Source organism: Pungitius pungitius, chromosome 13, assembly GCF_949316345.1.
Source record: "Pungitius pungitius chromosome 13, fPunPun2.1, whole genome shotgun sequence".
NCBI lineage: Eukaryota > Metazoa > Chordata > Actinopteri > Perciformes > Gasterosteidae > Pungitius > Pungitius pungitius.
In genome coordinates, this window is record NC_084912.1 from 18,935,955 (window position 1) to 18,953,744 (window position 17,790).

Genomic DNA, 17,790 nt, shown 5'->3' on the forward strand with positions numbered 1-17,790 from the left:
TGGGCGTGGAGCACGCTCAGCTAGCCCTCGACACCACTCTCATGGTCTTCCAGCTCCGAGGAGGTGGACGTGGAGGCAGCGGAGGCTGATGCTTCATTCCCCCGCTGCCGCCCAGGAACTGCTGGAGGTTCTTACCCGTGCCGCTGACACTTCTCATCAGCTGGCCAGCGGATAGGCAGCAGCCTACTACAACAGGTAAGCTGCAAGAACGGTTTTTGCCTTCCCGCACAGTTCCTCCGCGCCGGTGTTTGCCGTTCTTCCCGGACGTACACGCTGAAGTGTCAGCGTCCTGGGGGAAGCCGGTGTCCGCTCGAGTGTACAACCCACGTACGGCTTTGTACTCTTCTCTAGCTGAGGCTAGGCGACTTGGCTATGTAAGCATGCCGGCAGCGGAGGGGGCCCTGGCCCTGCTGCCCACCAAGCCCGCGAGGACTACCTCGGCTCTGGTGGGCAAGGCTTATTCGGCGGCTGGGCAGGCGGCCTCCTGCCTGCATACGATGGCGCTCGTCCAGGCGTATCAGGCAGAGCTGCTTGCCGACGTGGCCGAGGGGAAGGAGATACTTCCGGAGGTAGTGTGTGAGCTGCGGCACACGGCTGACCTCGCGTTGAGGGCCACAAAGGAGACGGCTAAGTCCGTCGGCCGCTCCATGGGAGCCCTGGTGGCCACGGAGCGGCACCTGTGGCTGAGTCACTCCAGCCTCAAGGAGAAGGACAAATCATTCCTCCTTGATGCCCCTCTTTCCCCGGCAACCCTCTTCGGAGGTGCCTTTGGGGCCGTCGCGGACAAGCTCCACGCGGAGAGGCGGCAGGCGGAGGCTCTAGACTCCTTCCTTCCCCAACGACGCCGCGTCCGCGGGGCTGCTCGAGGGCAGCCGCTGCGAAGAAGGCTTCGTCTAAAAGACTCTGACGCCTTAGGGGAGAGTGATCCCCACCGGTGGGGCCAGGGCGTCACCGCATCCTTCGGTGCTCCCTTTCCCCCGGTACTCTCCGGGAGTCAGTCCGCTGTCCCCGCCGCCGCTTCGGGGCACGGCCGGTTCCAGCGAGTGCGAGCCCGAGGGCCGTTCGCCCCCTCCGAGGAGGACTCGGACGCTACCAGACCAGCGTCTCCCTGCCAGCGCACTGTTTCAGGGCACTGTGGGTTCAGGCCGGTGCCCCTAGGAGGTCCTTTTGGACAGCGAGCCCTCCCCCCATGTATCTCGATAGAGGACCCTGCCGATAGTCGACGGAGGCTGCGCCACCCTGTGTCCGTGGCGGCCCCCTCGGCTGGGTAGACCTCCAGCAGGCTTGTGTGTCGGAGCGAGAAGAGACCCGGCTGTGGTTGGAAGCCTCAGTACGAGCTCTTCCCCCAGACAGAGAGTCAGGCTATCACAGCCATTACCTCATTGTTCCACACTACCGGGAGTTCCGGAGGTTCGCTTTTGGGGACAAAGCTTACCGCCACTTTGTTCTTCCACTCGGCCTAGCCCTCTCACCCCAGATGTTTACCTAATGCGTGAATGCTGCCCTGGCGCCAGGGCGTCTCCAGGGCATCCGCATTTCGAGCTTTACAAGCAACGGGTTGATTTTAGCGCCATATGCACAGCGCATCACCCTGCTGGGGCTGAGGCGCAACGCCAGGAGAAGCGTGCTGTCCCCAGTGCACTGGACCACCTTCCCGGGCGTTACTTGGGATTCGACCATGACGCGGGCACATCCGTCTCCCGCTCGAGCAGTTTTAACAGGGGTTTTTTTAGGTTGAATTTTTTTTCAGTGTTTTAATGTTGAAAAACATTCAGGTACATAATTTCAATGCATAAATATTCAGTGCTAGAAATTCAATCACCTTTTTATTTCAACCCCCGATGGCACAGATTTACTTCCATAACACATTGGCTCAGTTGTCAGAATGTGTGACCCCACTGTAACTGCTTAATAAAGGAGTTAAACTTCAAAATATTGTTTGGGGTTATTTCATCTCCTCACATTACTCTGGACACATATTTTCTTATTTTCACAGAGCCAGTACCTCAGAGGTCACCATATCTGACAAGTAGCAGCCGTCAGAATGTGTGACCATGAGACTAATTGCGAGGAAAGGTTACCTCCCCTAAATATGTAGTTCATTCTTTTGCGCCGTTTGCGCAGGCGCTCTTATGTTTGCGTTGTCGCTCTTCTTCGCCTTCCATTGTCTAGCACGCACGAGCAGACGATGTGAAACAGCGCCCCCTGCGGTCACAGTTTCTGATGGGTCACAGATTTCGCAACTCATGACATGACCTTTCCATATGTAGCCAACCACGTTTAAATCTACACCTCCCTGGCACAGTGGATGATTCCTGAGCTACTGTTTTGGCCATCAAACTTTTCACTTAAGTTGCGTTCACACAACCACGGGGCGAACTATTTGCGCTGCGAGTATGAGAGCGTCCTGCTCATTTAAGCTTCTCTCTTTAAAACCATATGATTAGAAACGTATCTTAAATGAACCATATGAAAATGTAAATATATGAAATGTCCCTGCCTTTTCCAGGCCTGGAAATTAGCATTTTAAAATTCCATGACTTTTGCAGGTTTTTCATGACCGTACGAACCCTGCTACTAGCAGTATTATTACTTCTATTAATACTAGAACTATAAATACTACTATAAATAAAATTGTACTATTACGACAAGTATTACTACTACTATTACCATTACATCTGCTATTAACATAAATAAAACTACTTTTACTACTACTAAGAATGATGCTATTACTACTCCTTGTAGTAATACTACAAATTATATTACTGCTACTAACAGTACTACTACTAATATTTCTTCTTTATTGCTACTTCTAGTGCTAGAACAGTAACACAAATGCTAATACTACTACTTCTATTACCATCACTTTGAAAATTATATTTCTAAGAATACTACTACTGCTGCTATAACTACTACTATTATTACTGCTACTACAAATACTACTATGACTACCACTGCTAATTTGACTAATACTAGTTATTTCAACTGCTTGTACCACAATTACAGCCATTGCTCCTACTTCTAATACTTCTGTTCTTTCAACTACTAATGCTACTGCTACTATTACTACAAGGAATGAAATTAATGCTACAACAAATACTAATTTTGATCTAATTTGAGGATAAAACAGTTTAGCTTCCATCTTCTCCTGTATTGTAATTTCACTCTAAACTTCTTTAGATAATGTGGTTCAGCTTCCTTTTCTGCTGGTTATACATCACATATAGAACATTGTGCAGTTCAATGATTTGGGCTTTAAAGATTATTAATGCTGCTACTTTCTCATTTCTGTATTTTCAGCAATTCTTTTAAATTCATTTCAGGTTTTAGCATTCCAACGCATTGTCTGCGGGAAATGCATTTTCTCTTCAGTTTATTGTCCTTCCGTACAAAAGTTTGACGCACAACCTGTCCCGGAGCATCGTCATCAAAACATGCAGGGCTCATTTGGAATCTAGGGCATGATTTTTTCCCCTCCCTCTCTACTACTACTACTTCAGCATAGACTATTTCAATGGTGTATACCTGAAGCCAGTGATGGCCTTCTGGATGATATTCTCGTCTAGGCTCTTGTCAAAGACGTAGGAGAGGGCGGCGATGGTGGGACCCCAGGTCATGGTGAACAAGTCATGGTCGTAGCTCCCAGGTGGCAAGTGGAGGAAAACCCCTTCTGGTGTGGCACCGCGGTGAAGAAGCACACTCCATACATAGTTCTCCTTGACTATGCCCGACTGCTCATCTGGCATCACAATCTCCTCATTCCTGCACAGGACAAGTATCTCAGCTCAGGTCAGGTTCTGAATTAAGGCTCGGAGAACAACATTACCGGAAACAATCTAATATATATCACAATGGTATTTATTTTTCCCTCCAGATTTAGATTAGAACTGAAACAATTGGACAACTGATGACTTTGCACAAAGTGAATTTGCAAAATTGAGATGATTCATCAATCATTTCAGTTTCAGATTTATTTAACATAGCAGGCTTCAATTCTGATTTCTAGACGCCGTAATATTAAGATTTGATAAGGTTATAGAGTGACTGTGTTCGAGTACGTCCATAAAATCTTACATACATACTACTGTGTGGTGTCAGCTTACTTGATAGCATTGTAGAGATCCTCCAACATGTCCTGGTCAAAGTCTTTATTTCCATTTACACCTTTCAGATTTTTCTTGAATTGCTGTTTAAAGAAAAATAAACCATTTTGTGGTTGAATATTCTACCATATTTCTCTTCCGAAACTTTGTTCAAACACCGTACATTATTCTGGTAGACAAATACTAATTTCTCAACCATCAACTGTTCAGTGAATGGATATCAACACGTGAGTTTAGCTCAGACACAAAAGCTTCTGGCACTCAGTGTTTCGTTAACGGAGCATCCATCAACCAACAATTAAAAACACACTCGCTGAGTGTTACTTAATACACTTTTAATGCAGCATTAGGAAAACAGGGATTAGAGCCGAGAGCCTCCTGTAAATAAACAGTAGAGCCAGTGATGATTGATGACCTCGAGGCTCGGCTTCATGCCTTAATGAATCGGGGTCTGTCCTACTGGCAGGTAAAATGAGAGGAAACAGGAGCTTTCCTTCAGGGACGCAGAGAAATAAACAGCGGCAGAGAGACTCAAACAGTAGCATGCCTATCTATTTCTTTCTGACATGCTCATACAGTAGACAGGGGGACACACAGTCACATGTAGACATTCACTATGAGAGTAGCTGCTGGTACACAGGCTGCAGAATCCAGCAAAGTGCAGTATTTTATGGACAAGTTTGGGTAAGTAGTTTATAGACTTACCTTACTTCCACCTCACTGAACACAGGTCATATCATTGTCATATTCTCGAGAGCATGATCGGATTTACACACTGATGCTGGGCATACTTTCCGCATTTCAAAAATAACCCCGCTGCCTTGGCCAATACTACACATTGCAAGCTGTTAAGTAACTTCAGTGCTTGGCGCCACTTTTGTCCCTCTTAAAACTGTTACTGTGAGGAAGCTCGTTGTCTCAGCTAGGAGGTTAATAGTGCGTCATCAAAACACAATTGATCTTGAGGAATGTGTAGAGATCAAAACACTATACAACACCAGCTGTATGTATGCATAGAGAAAAGAATAAGATGAATAGCAGACCAAGTGTTGGTCATTAAGAACAGCCCACCCACAAACTGGGTGCAGGCTGCTCCACAGACTCTGTTAAATCTTCAGCCAGTCAAAGAGAGAAAAGAAAGACAGACAAACCACCTTTGCCCTTGCTCCCCCACTGCCTGTTTAGGATGAGTTCTCTTCTCAGACAAAACATCGCTGCTTACAGCTGATTGCGTTTTGATCAGAGAATTAGCAACTATGAATAAAAGTATTATTTGCATGTCTAAGGATTACTGAAAGAGGACTAATTTGTATTATATGTTTTAGTAAAAAGGTGAAATAAATCTTCATCTGATTATTTTACAGCCATAACAAATTGTTTACTATCAACCTTAGTTATTTAACCTTTAAAATGAATCTGTGTGTGCATGTATGAGACAGAGAGACATCACTCACCTCTATAGTCATGGGAATATTCTGCTTGCGGACATTGTGGTTATGCTGGTCAGTGTTCAGCATTATAACAGCGTAGGCCAAGGCAAAGCCTGCATCATTGGTCACGAAGGGGGAGCCGTTTACTTTCTACAAACACAAATACACAGGCCAGAGAAGGCAAGGGAACACAGGATTAACAGTGGGATTAAGTAGGACTCTTGGGGACTTAATTCACCAGGGAAGCTCCTAATAAGAGAGATAGGTTCCCTTTAAGTCAGCCATTAGGACTTGTTATTTAACGGCCACATGGTGTGCAGCCAAAGAAAGAAAACCAACTGTTTATCACAACGCTCTTATATAGGTGACCCTGAATCTACTGGACCTGTCCTGAAACGGGAAAATGACAATGCACTTATAGTGAGTGACTTATAGTGGATATTTTTAGAACCGGTACCTCATTAAAAAAGCATGCAACCAGAGCGCACTCAGTGTTCTGCTCCCTGACTAGCTGCCTGCACGCAATGACAGCTCTCGGGGCACGTAACACTGGTTCATCTGCAACCTCGCCGACGGTAAACGGCGCATCTGTAACTATTAGCTGTACGTTGACGTGCTGGTTTGTCATAAACAAAGTAAGCGGATTTTAACAGGTTTCACTAAGTTTAGCCGCTAGCAAGACGTCTCATTAGTGATGTTAGCAGCTGTTTATAACACGCTTGGACATTGATGCTAGTATCAAGTGCTCTAGCGTCGGCTTCTTTGAACACTACGGGGGGTGAACGCTACGTGCAGTGAATAGCATCACAGATGCGTCATTTACTGTCGGCGAGGTTGGAGATGTAGCTGTGTTGGATTGACAACAACTTTACTGAGTCAAACATCAAGCAAGTGCAACTCAAGACAGCAACTAAGTTACTGTATAGTCCAGTGGAAATATAAACATGCAAAATGACCTAAAATTTCATTCATGTGGGCCTGTATGATCATGACGTCAGAATGCACACAACATTTTAACAAATAATACACACTTGATGCAACTTTCATTGTCGTTTTCAAGGAGAATTTGCCCTTTAATTATGTGTCCATCTTTAATGTACCCAATCCACGTAGCTTTAGTGTTTTTTCCACTCAAACACACATCTGTAAAATTATGTAATTCATACTTGTGGAAATAACTATGTAGTCATATAGTCAGATACGGACAATAGGCCTACATAGCTGTGTATAATCAATCTTATGATTTTACCATGTTGTTATTAATATCTTGCAGTGGGCTAATACTAATATGAATGACATTTGTTAAGTGAGTAAAAAGCTGGGCAGGAACAGGCTGGTAAAAAGGGAACCTTACAGATGTTTTATTTATTACTATCATAGATAAATATTCCATTATTCCAATATACCATCTTATTTGTGGTATCGTATCGAAAGTATCGAGTATCGTAATATCATAATTCAGTCATAATTTTGGTATTGTGACAACCCTATGCAAAATCCCTGTTGAGACTATCTCTCCCCATTGCAGGTATGTAACATTTTGTTCTACAGTTTCCTGATGAGTCCAAGATTAACGAGAGTGTGGATGCTGTTTTTTGATGTGTCAACATTGAAACGCAGCAGGGTTTAGCCGCACAGCGTGTGTGTGTGTGTGTATGTATGTGTTATGACCCAGAGTGTCATAATAAAGTGCAGCTCACCTCCCTGCCTGAGGGGGTTGCTGTTATATTTTGCCTTGCTCTGTGTCTGCTCTAATTTGCAGTTGATTGGTCTGTGTATAAGAGGGATCCTGTGAGAGCCAGCCCGGCCTCTCTTTTGCCTGTCTCTCCAGCTTCCAACCGGGAGCCCTGCTGCACCTCGTGGACTTTTGGGGTGGTGGGGGGGGGGTATAGCAAGGAGGTTGGTAGGGGTGAGAAGCCTTTGTTTGTTTGTTCAGGTTTTCTCCTGTTTTTTGGGTAGGGAGATAGGTTAGACACTTGTATTTTTGTTTGTTTCTTTATGTGTCCTAGGGAAGGTAGGGGGACCTGCGCTTATTGTTTTATTCGTTGTTTTAGGCCATGCTCACCCTGAAATTCATGACCTTGAACTAAAATAAATACCCTGAACGAGAACACTGCGGCATTGGTCCTAATTTGGGGAGGTGGGGGGAGACTCTTGTGTATGCTACTTCCGGCTCCCCTAGGCCGGTCGTAACAGTATGTTTGTATGTCTTTGTCATGCTCTCACTATAACCCGCAGGGTCAATTCTGTGCCAGTGTTTGATTAAGGTTTGTGCACACACAGCGTGCGAGTGTACACACACAGATTGTTTACATGTTGTAAACCCTCAAATTTGTATTTTGGGCTATACAAATTAATTTTATTGAATGTGTTGACTCATTGATTTCATGTTTTCAAAAGTTCACTATTATAGGCTACATCTTAGCTACTGTTATATTCAGCCATAGATATGTAAGGACTATTAAAGCAACATGTAAATAATGATGTAACCTAGCCTGTTATCTCCATCAAGCATAAACCTGTGGAGCAGTTATATGTGACTGTGTGTGACCAACTGCTGACGGTTAATGGAGGTAACAGTGCACACACTGGTGTTCCTCCTCACCACCGAGCTGTGTTTTGGCAACATTTGTATCACCGTAAATTCTGGACTATTCTGGACCGCACCTAAATATAAGCCGCACCACCTAAATTTAGAACGAAAAAAAGATGTGTACAAATATAAGCCGCAGGTGTCCATGCAGCAGAAAAACGCAGAGTTGTCCGTGCAGGATTTCTTCACATTGCCGTCTCCAATGTCTCACCATTGATTCATTAATGGCGAGTTTACGTGCAGCCGCTCTGTTTTCATCTCCGACAGCCACATTGGTTGCCCTTAACTTGCACCTGTCTCGCTCTTGCGAGTTAGTCCGTAAAAAATGATACATTAGCCGCACCATTGTATAAGCCGCAGGGTTCAACGCGTGGGGAAAAAGTAGAGGCTTATAGTCCGAAATTCACGGTATACAACAACTCTGAGCCCCTTGCTTACAATAATCAGGTGGATTACTTCCAAAAGAATCTATTAACCGGGATATGATTTAAAAAAGAAGTTTGAAAAACTTCTTATGTCAGTGGTTCCCAATGTGTGGAATTGCAGTGGACAAATCATTAATAATCTCTAATAATCTGAAAGTGCTGATAAAATGTGCCTTACATGCCAGTTGTCTGTGAATGTTTCCAGGAGTCTCTGGATGACAGGAGCCTCTCCAGGGAGTCTAAAGGCTTCTAGGTAGAGCCGCAGAGCCTCATCGATGCGAAGCCCCTGGAAAGTGAACGTGCTGCAAAAATAGATCCATATTATAAATCATTTTCCCCTCACCCTTCAAACAAACACAATTGTAAAATATCACTTAAATCATAAACGAATGGTATATAATCCATGACATTTTAACATACTTGACGAAGCTGTCCAGGAGTTCCATGTTCTTGCGATCACTGACATACTCGCCGATCATCTTTTTGTCAAGTCGAGGGTTTTCTCTAAGCCACTGGGCCACCTGGTTGTTGTCCAAAGGACTGCTGAGCAGACCTTTCTCCTGCAGAAACTGGATACCCTTCTTGGGCTTCTGGTTAAACTGCTCTGTGCCAGTGATCAGGAGCTGGAAACATAATAAAAGGCAGTTTAAAGGAGTTAAACAAGTTTATAACTGGTTATGGTTGTGTAACGGTACAAGAATTTGACTCACCTTTTTCTTCGTTCTAATGTCCAACAACTCTTGGGAATTGGGTAAACATGACGAGAAACGTTGAGGCTTTTTTGGAGGTCTCTTCTCAGCTGAATAGAAAAAAAGTTTATGGTTTATTTAAGGTTCCATCTTAATGCTTAGGAAAACTCAAGTAAAAGTGTGCATATGATCAAAGTCTCACCAGAGTTTTCATCGCCTTGATCCTGTCTACCCAGTCTCATCTTCTCTGCCATGAGATGTCCACTAGTTGGTTGACACACTGATGAATTCTCAGCTGGTAGAAGACTCATATTATCAGTACTGCCCAGTCTATTAAGATCTGGAGAAAGAAACAAAATACTTTCTTTAAATACCTTTCAAAGGTCAACACTATCTGACGTTTGTGTTGCTTTAGATGTATTAATAATCATTAGTGTTAGTAGTAAATTGTACAGTGATGTATGCAGCAGCGTGTATACCAGCCATAGTGTCTGTTCCATTGATGGTGGAAGTGTCTCCATCTTCCAGCAGTGTTTCTGACTGGTCTTGTTGAGCAGTACTATTGAGCACCTTGAGCTGGCAGTGGGCTTCAGTGCTGTCAATGACTGTGAGCAGAGCCTCCAGTGACAGGAGGTGGGTGGTGTAGAGCTGCCCCGACACTGGGAACGCATTCTAATTGCAAAAAAGGGATGGCATTCACACTCAAAAAGTTTATTTAATGACACGTACAATGAACAGAACCCCAGATGAAAAGTAAAATAAAGAGTAGTCTTTTCCTGTCTTTCTACAGGTCTGATAGAGCTGACTGAAAAACAAAACAGACAAAAAAGATACACCCCCCCCCTCTCCCACAGCGGTAAACCCAGGGAAACCAAAATGATATATATATATATCAAAAATGTTACCGTCTACAGCCGGGAAGAAGAATATTTATAGTCTGGAGATTTCTAGCCTTTTGTCAATAAAAAGTTCAAATTAAATAAAAACCTGCAGACCTAAATTGGTTTAGAATTGTGGTAAAGAACACTTGAAATGAAGGAAGATAAGATATTACCGGAAGAAGATAAAGCAAAAACATTCACAGATTTTGCATTATTTCTTGCATTAATTGTTGCTAAAAAATGCAGTTTAACATTCATAAAGAAAAACATTACATGTAGAACACAGAATTCCCAATATAATAAAATGCTAAAAGTGATCCTATATGAGTGTTACCTTGGACAGCAGCTTTGTCAGGTCCTCAAACAGATTGGAGAAGTAGAAGTCACAGTCATAGTTGATGTACAGCTCCGTTACGAAGCTGGGAATCCTCCACAGCTGGACCAGCGCCTCCAAAGCCATCTCTTTCATCTCATAGGGCATTTTAATGTTCTCTGACGTGATGATGTCCATTAATTTCTTTAGGTACATCTGCCAGTTCAGCACAAATGGTGATGATGATTTTGAGTTCATCAGGATCAATTTTACTTTTAATATGTAGTGTGACCAAGCAAAAAAAAACTAATTTGATGAATAAAAAAAACATTACAAGCAACAAACTAGTTACATACTTACCTCAAGTTGAAACTTAAGATGTACTCTCATGCTTTCAAAAAGCAAGAAACAAACTCGTATGGAGGAAGCATACAGGTTTAAACGGTCTGCACCCAGCAACTGCAAAACAGACACAATTATGATAAAAGGATACATCAAGATGTTAAAAATGGAAAATAAGTCAAGCTTTCTTAGAATACACAATTAGTTTTTTTTCCATGATGGCAGTTAAGCCATTCACTGTAACTGTTTAATTGGGAATAAACCACTGAAATGATGGTCTGAATGGATTTAACAACACTTTTTCAGCTTACTATGTAATGACACACACCCGAGCAGTGTTGGTTCACGTAATATGTAACCAGGACCAAATATATGAAGGTTAAAAAAAAATTATGATTTCAAGCTTACATTAGTTTTATATTTAGTTTTATAAGGTTTTTAGTTATATAGTTTTCAGAAAATAAGTTCTCGAAGTTCTTGGCAGCGGCCAATTTTCTTACCATTATAAATTAGAAAACAAAAACACAGGTACATTTAAACATTAGTTCCCGCATTGTACAACATTGTACTTCACCTGGAAGAGATGTCGGCACAGCTCATCTTTGACCAGTCCAAGTAAAGACTGGTAGTTTGTGATGTGTGCTGACTCAAGAGCTACAGTCAGCAGCTGCAGGCCCATGTGCATCATAGCATCAGTGTTGTGGCGGTCATGTGGGTTGGTCAGGGAAATCAGGAAGCGAAAAAGCTCCCTTAGGCATGGCAGGCCATAAGGGATGATGGACGCTCCTACAGGACAAAAGGAGGACAAATGTTAGACAAGGACTACGGCTACAGCTACGTATTGATGGAAGGAAAAAGTAGAATGCACCAATATAAAACAAATGGAGCATCCTCACCATCTCTTTGAGTGGACTGTGTGAAACGCACTCCTCTGGGATTGACATAGTCCACGTCATGGATAGAGGTGCTGTCTGATTGCTCTGTAACGGAGTCTTTGTCTTCCAGAACCTCAGGAATGGACTCCACTGATGCCGACTGAGAATGTTCAACTTGCCTGTCCTCAGACTATAAACATACATTTATAGACAGAAATCATTGATTGTCATAAAAGTCACATATCAGTTCCAAAGAGAGAAAGATGGAGCTACTTCAATAAACCGATTTGACAACATTGCATACTATTCATTAAAGTGAACATCGAGATACAAAAATGTTGAAAATATATTCATCCAATAAGTACTATGTCTGTTGTGCTCGACCTGCTCCTGACCTGTGAATCCGGACAGCCAGGTTCAGGAAGTGTAGCAGCGGTGAAAGGGGTGGTGGCAGATGAGTTGCACTGTTCCAGATCAGAAAGGTCTTCCCTGGAGGTGGCTTTGGAACAGGTGTCCAGGCCACTGTCTGTGGTTGTGGGGCTGGAAACGGGTGAAGCACCACTGTCTGAAGCTGGATGCCCCGAGCTGGACAGGCCTTGCTCAATGAAAGGGACAACACCTTACGGGAAAGAGATGCAGTCATACAAGAATATAACATGATGCGTTTTCCCATTCTGAACAGCAATAAGTACGGTCCACCATAGATTCCTTATATACTGCCAGAAATATTGGACAAGGATCCACCAAGGGGCAAGGAAGGCATCTTTGTTTACGTTTGACCCCACCTGGACTTTTGAAAAAAAAAAAAAAAAGGATAGGCAACTGTGGAATTTCTGAAAGCTAAGAATGGGCTTACTACCTGAAAGGTTGTTACTACTGAGGGTGCTGGACTGGGTTGAATCCATCTGACCAGAAAGACTTCGGACCATGTGGCAAGGCGCCCTGGGCGAGCGTTTCTGTTTCTTCCATTTGGATGACTCACTCATCCCTCCAGCACGCATCTTCAACTGGAGGAAACAGGGTGGATCAGTGAGTAGGGCCTCTTCAAACTCGCTGTATGACTGGACCTTCATTACAGATTAAGGCCATGACCGAAGAGGAGGATGTGTTTCTTTTTTCCTCAGAAAATAAGACTGTAGCGTTGTTTGTGGATAGACTGTCAGCTAAAAGGGAGCAATCACACAAATGTCATGTGGTATGACAATGTTAAAGTTTGCTTTTTAGCTTTATCTAAAAACAAACCAGTGTTCTCCAGCACCGTACATCCATCAAATTGTATTTCCTTGTGCTGGGGATTACACCTGCATGTGTGAACACAACTGTAAAAAGCCCAGAGATTTTGAAGAGGAAGAAGAATTGCTTTTTGAGACTTAAATTGTCCCTTCTAAATTTGATCATGTTATCAGAGTGCAATGCTAAACAGGTGGCGAACAGTATGAAATGAAACAGTTGTATATTTAGCCCCCAACTACATTACTGAGGCTATACACTGAATTGTCCCAGATCTGCTTCAATTAACATTTTGAATTAAAGCTGCAAGCAGCATTGGTCGGGCCCTAGCACGCACGTCAGGGGTACTTGCCAGACTCGGTTTGAGGCTGCCATGCATTTCTGTGACTATCAGAAGCGGCCTGCACATGTTTACCCCATACTTCTTGTGTGTGAGTAGCCATGTCATTTGGTCAGATCTTAAAATGTGTTTCTCGGAGTATAATCATTATTGTAAGCCGGTAATGATTGGCCAAAAACAAGTGTGTGAGAATTTGCTTTTGCATTTGTAAAATCAAAATCAACCGTTTGTGCAGGCAGCTTCTAAAATCCCTGCTCAGTGAAATTAAGTGGGGAAAGACTTCATAAAAACCCTTACACTAATAGATTTAAGGCGAAAGGTGAGATGTTGTATGTTGTAGAATCTAGAATATGAACGATGCTGGGTGAAAACTGATTTGTTTTAAGAAACCTCATTCAATTATTTTATATTACAGCCTGGATCTAGAACAAGAAAAACAAATAGTTGAAAATCCGGCCCGCTGACACCCCTACTTCAGACTGAATTTAACAAATCTGAAGTTGATCTGATCAATTCCCTATGAGGAGCTTTTTGAAGTACGGAGCCTGAAAGTGGCCAAAAAAATGTCAGTAAAAATTCAAAATGCCTCTTTAGAGCATGGCCCCAAATAACTTAGCATCACAAAGCATCTTAGTGGAAAGTAGTAGGTGAACTGCCTCATCATAATCTAGAGTGTTTGATTCTGATTCAACAACTTTTTTTATGGTGAAGAATGGATCCAACGGAAAAGTCCTTTCATGAAACAACAAACCTTTCACAATAAATCTCTCTAGATTGTACTGCAAAAGTTGATCTGATAAACTCCCCATAGGAGTTTGTTACTACAGTAGCCCTGAAGTGCAAAGCAACATTACAAAGAATTAAACACTTTTACAAAGCTCGAGACAAATTAACCTTTTGGAAAACAAATTAACATTTTCTAAAACACATTTACATCTTAGAAAACAAATTTACATCTTAGAAAACAAATTTATATCTTAGATAACCAATTTACATCTTAGATAACCAATTTACATCTTAGAAAACAAATTTACATTTTAGAAAACAAATTTACATTTTAGAAAACAAATTAACAAGACGCTAAACACTTTTACCAATCCCAAAACAAATTTACAAAGGACAGATTCTTCACGGAAAGAGAATGTACCAAATACCGGAAGTGACGGAAGTGTTGAGCGCGGTGATTTCATTGGTTGTGGAGTTTATGGCGACAAAGACGGCCGAGGGATGTTTTGCCCGTTTTGTGGCAAACACATGAACAGCTTGACGCGGTTTTGCGTTACGTGTGGTCGGTGTTTGGAGTTTTTAAAGGACGCGGACCAGACGGAAACACCAGACGTACTGCATCATTGCGTTCAATATTTTAACGAGGGTCACTCGTAACCGTGGACATGATGTCAAGTCTACACGGTGTAAACATTAGCATGAGGACTCTTAAAAGTAAACTGAACGAAGCCGGGTTGTACCGCAGAAAGGATTATTCCTCGCCAAACGCCGTTGTTACGTGCCTGATGCGATAAGCAAACTTTGCAATTCTCCCTTCATACTGATGTTGCTAATTAAAGTGATTGCTTAATCCCCGGGGTATGATAGCATTTCACGTCTGTAAAGCACTTTTTTAACCATGTGGATGTGATGTGTAAATAACGAACAAGCATCGCGAAAAAACACTGATAAATATGTATGAAGTGTTTTATGCTACGGCACCAAAAAACAGTTGTCTTGGTTCCACCTGAACCAAAAGGTTTCCTAGCCACTTACGGTGTACAATTTTGTCATTAAATAAAGAAAAATCGGGGTGATCCCTCATGTTCGGGTGGCTGACCGCGTAGCGCAGACGTCTTGAAGTGTGTTATCATTTTGCTCTCCGGGGTTCGAATCCAGATTGCAGCGATCTTTCATTAAACATATTTTTTTCTAAATTACTTTCTTAAGTGTCTGTGATGCCACTGTATGACAGTCCGGACAGAATATCACCCTGAACCGAATGGTTTTCTTGCCACTGACGATGTGCAATTTTATAATAAGTATTGTAATGAGATGGGACACTTGGAAGCTCGGTTGGCCGATGGCGTAGCGCCGCCGTCTTGTAAAGTGTTGCTCTTTTGCTCGACTAATAAATGTATTTTCTTTTATGTTTTATCTACCGAGGCAGACAACATGTGGCGCTGTCGGATCAAAACCAACACGCAGGCGTAGCCAAACCAGTAGGCACGTAACACCGGCGTTTGGCGAGGAATAATCCTTTCTGCGGTACAACCCGGCTTCGTTCAGTTTACTTTTAAGAGTCCTCAAGCATGTTTACACCGTGTAGACTTGACATCATGTCCACGGTTACATCGTACGAGTGACCCTCGTTAAAATATTGAACGCAATGATGCAGTACGTCTGGTGTTTAAAAACTCCAAACACCGACCACACATAACGCAAAACCGCGTCAAGCTGTTCATGTGTTTGCCAAAAAACGGGCAAAACATCCCTCGGCCGTCTTTGTCGCCATAAACTCCACAACCAATGAAAATTTTGGTACATTCCCTTTCCGTGAAGAATCTGTCATTTGTAAATTTGTTTCGGGATTGGTAAAAGTGTTGTTAATTTGCGTCTTGTTAATTTGCTTTTCTAAAATGTAAATGTGTTTTATAAAATGTTAATTTGTTTTATAAAATGTAAATGTGTTTTCAACAATGTAAATGTGTTTTCTAAAATGTTAATTTGTCTCGAGCTTTGTAAAAGGGTTTTATTCTTTGTAAGGTTGCTTTGCACCTCAGGGCCACCGTATGTTACAGTACAGAACCTGAAAATACACAGTAAAATTCATACTAAATTAAAAATGGCCAACTTCCTGTACATCTAGGTAAAATGTACAGTGATGGCTGCATTGTCAAAATTCTGTATGGGGCACTTTTGAGCGAAATTTGCGCTGTGAGGTATTAAAATGATGTCAGATAACTAAAATGATAACTTTAAAGGTTTGGTAATGTCTTCCACGTTGCCGCCCGTTGACGTATCCTCACAACCTTCACCATGGAGTATCATTGTCTTAAAGATCTCCATGACAAGTTTTAGGAGGATTTAGTAGATGGAAAATCAGACTGGGACTGCCCAACAAGGTTGGGGAATGAGAGCTGGAAATGTGGGGGGGGGGGGGGGGGGGGGGGGGGGGGGGGGGGTTGGTGTTAGATCACCATAACTTTGATAGAAAAGTAGCTCACCAGCCATAAATGTGTGGGCAAGGTTCATGGGAAGAGCTTGCCCAGCCTAAATACTGAAAGTCATCCTCCTTACCTGCACTCGTTTGTTTTTCCACAAGATATTGTAAGCCTCAAAAGAGAAGGGGATCGAGACGGCGCCCATGATTAGTGATCGGTAACATGTCAGCAGTGGGACAAACAACAGACACCGGAACATGCACTTTCCGTGGAGAAGGGGAGGCCACAGACACAGCCTCTATGGGCTCTAACACCTAGAGAGTGTGCAGCCAGCTAGTGAGCCGTGTGAGTGACAGATCATGCAGAAAGTAAAAACTGCTGCAGCAACTGCTTCCACCTTCAGCAATAAAGGAGTCATCCAGACAACAGTTATAACAGGGAAATCAACCCTCAGAGTCAGTATTTCTTGGAACTGTCCTAATCACTGCATGGGAGTCAGTTCAATCAGATTTCTTTGAGATGCTTAGAAACACGTTCTGTGCTACTCAAACCGAAGGTTCCCAAACCAGGACTGAAATGAACGAATAGAAAGTGATTAGAAAAGCCTGCATTGTAATTGAAGAGACAAGAGCAGGAAGACTAATCTGTGTGAACTTTAAATTTTACTTAAAATGTTGAAGAGTAAAGCGATTACTACAGATTACTGTATGCATGTTACTGATTGGTATTTCAGACACATTTTCAATTCAGTTAATTGAAGCTACAATATAGAATATCATAGCAAAACAGACAGAAAATAAACAATGTCAAAATGACAATGAGAAACAACCAGACAATAAAATTAGCAACAAAGCAAAAATACAGCGAGCACGAAACAATTTTTTTAAAGAACATTTAAGTCTTCTTACCTTCTTCATGCTCGCACCCACAAAACACTTGGCCTCCTCTTTGAACTGTGGAAGTCTGGAAGAATAAGAAAGACCCAGCTCAGTTATTGAAAAACCGCATTTGAGGAAAAAACTTCTGAAATAATTCCATTGTGTCATCGAAGTCGCATTTCTTTAGGTGCAGGGAAATGCAAATAATGAGTTTCAAACAAAAATGTTATTCATGATATAGCTTGGAATGCACGTAAACAGCTGGATAGGATCCTTCAATATCGTGCTGATATGATTGGATGTGGATGCAGCATTACCTGCTGGTGTGTTAGGTGAAGCCTAATGTAGCACACCTGTGGATGTCAATGACCATTCCATTCTTGATGCACTTTAGGGTCCACATATTATCAGACTAGCTACAAATAATTTTACTGCAAATTGTGATCATTGCTTTTTATCAATTAGAGTAGTCTAGCTGTTATGCTCCGCTGATTCAATGTTGTACCCCTTTCTTTTGTTTTTTATCTTCTCCTTTTAACAAT

The 17,790-nt window shown here is 42.5% G+C and overlaps 1 protein-coding gene across 5 annotated transcripts in view; it reads right to left on the bottom strand.

Annotated features, from left to right (window-relative positions):
* gbf1 (golgi brefeldin A resistant guanine nucleotide exchange factor 1) overlaps window positions 1–17,790 on the bottom strand; it is an 80,330-nt gene that overhangs the window by 18,665 nt on the left and 43,875 nt on the right. For 4 of the 5 annotated variants that reach the window (XM_062566636.1, XM_062566635.1, XM_037464911.2 and 1 more), the window contains 15 exons: window positions 17,279–17,333; window positions 12,511–12,658; window positions 12,047–12,270; window positions 11,673–11,841; window positions 11,351–11,562; window positions 10,795–10,893; window positions 10,456–10,650; window positions 9,720–9,912; window positions 9,443–9,580; window positions 9,262–9,350; window positions 8,972–9,174; window positions 8,730–8,853; window positions 5,558–5,683; window positions 4,104–4,186; window positions 3,526–3,762 (listed from right to left, as the gene is read on the bottom strand). In XM_062566636.1, the coding sequence (XP_062422620.1) occupies window positions 3,526–3,762; window positions 4,104–4,186; window positions 5,558–5,683; window positions 8,730–8,853; window positions 8,972–9,174; window positions 9,262–9,350; window positions 9,443–9,580; window positions 9,720–9,912; window positions 10,456–10,650; window positions 10,795–10,893; window positions 11,351–11,562; window positions 11,673–11,841; window positions 12,047–12,270; window positions 12,511–12,658; window positions 17,279–17,333 (2,295 nt within the window). Of the gene's footprint in view, window positions 1–3,525; window positions 3,763–4,103; window positions 4,187–5,557; window positions 5,684–8,729; window positions 8,854–8,971; window positions 9,175–9,261; window positions 9,351–9,442; window positions 9,581–9,719; window positions 9,913–10,455; window positions 10,651–10,794; window positions 10,894–11,350; window positions 11,563–11,672; window positions 11,842–12,046; window positions 12,271–12,510; window positions 12,659–16,506; window positions 17,082–17,278; window positions 17,334–17,790 lie in introns of those variants that run through there. The other variant, XM_062566637.1, reaches the window with a different exon arrangement.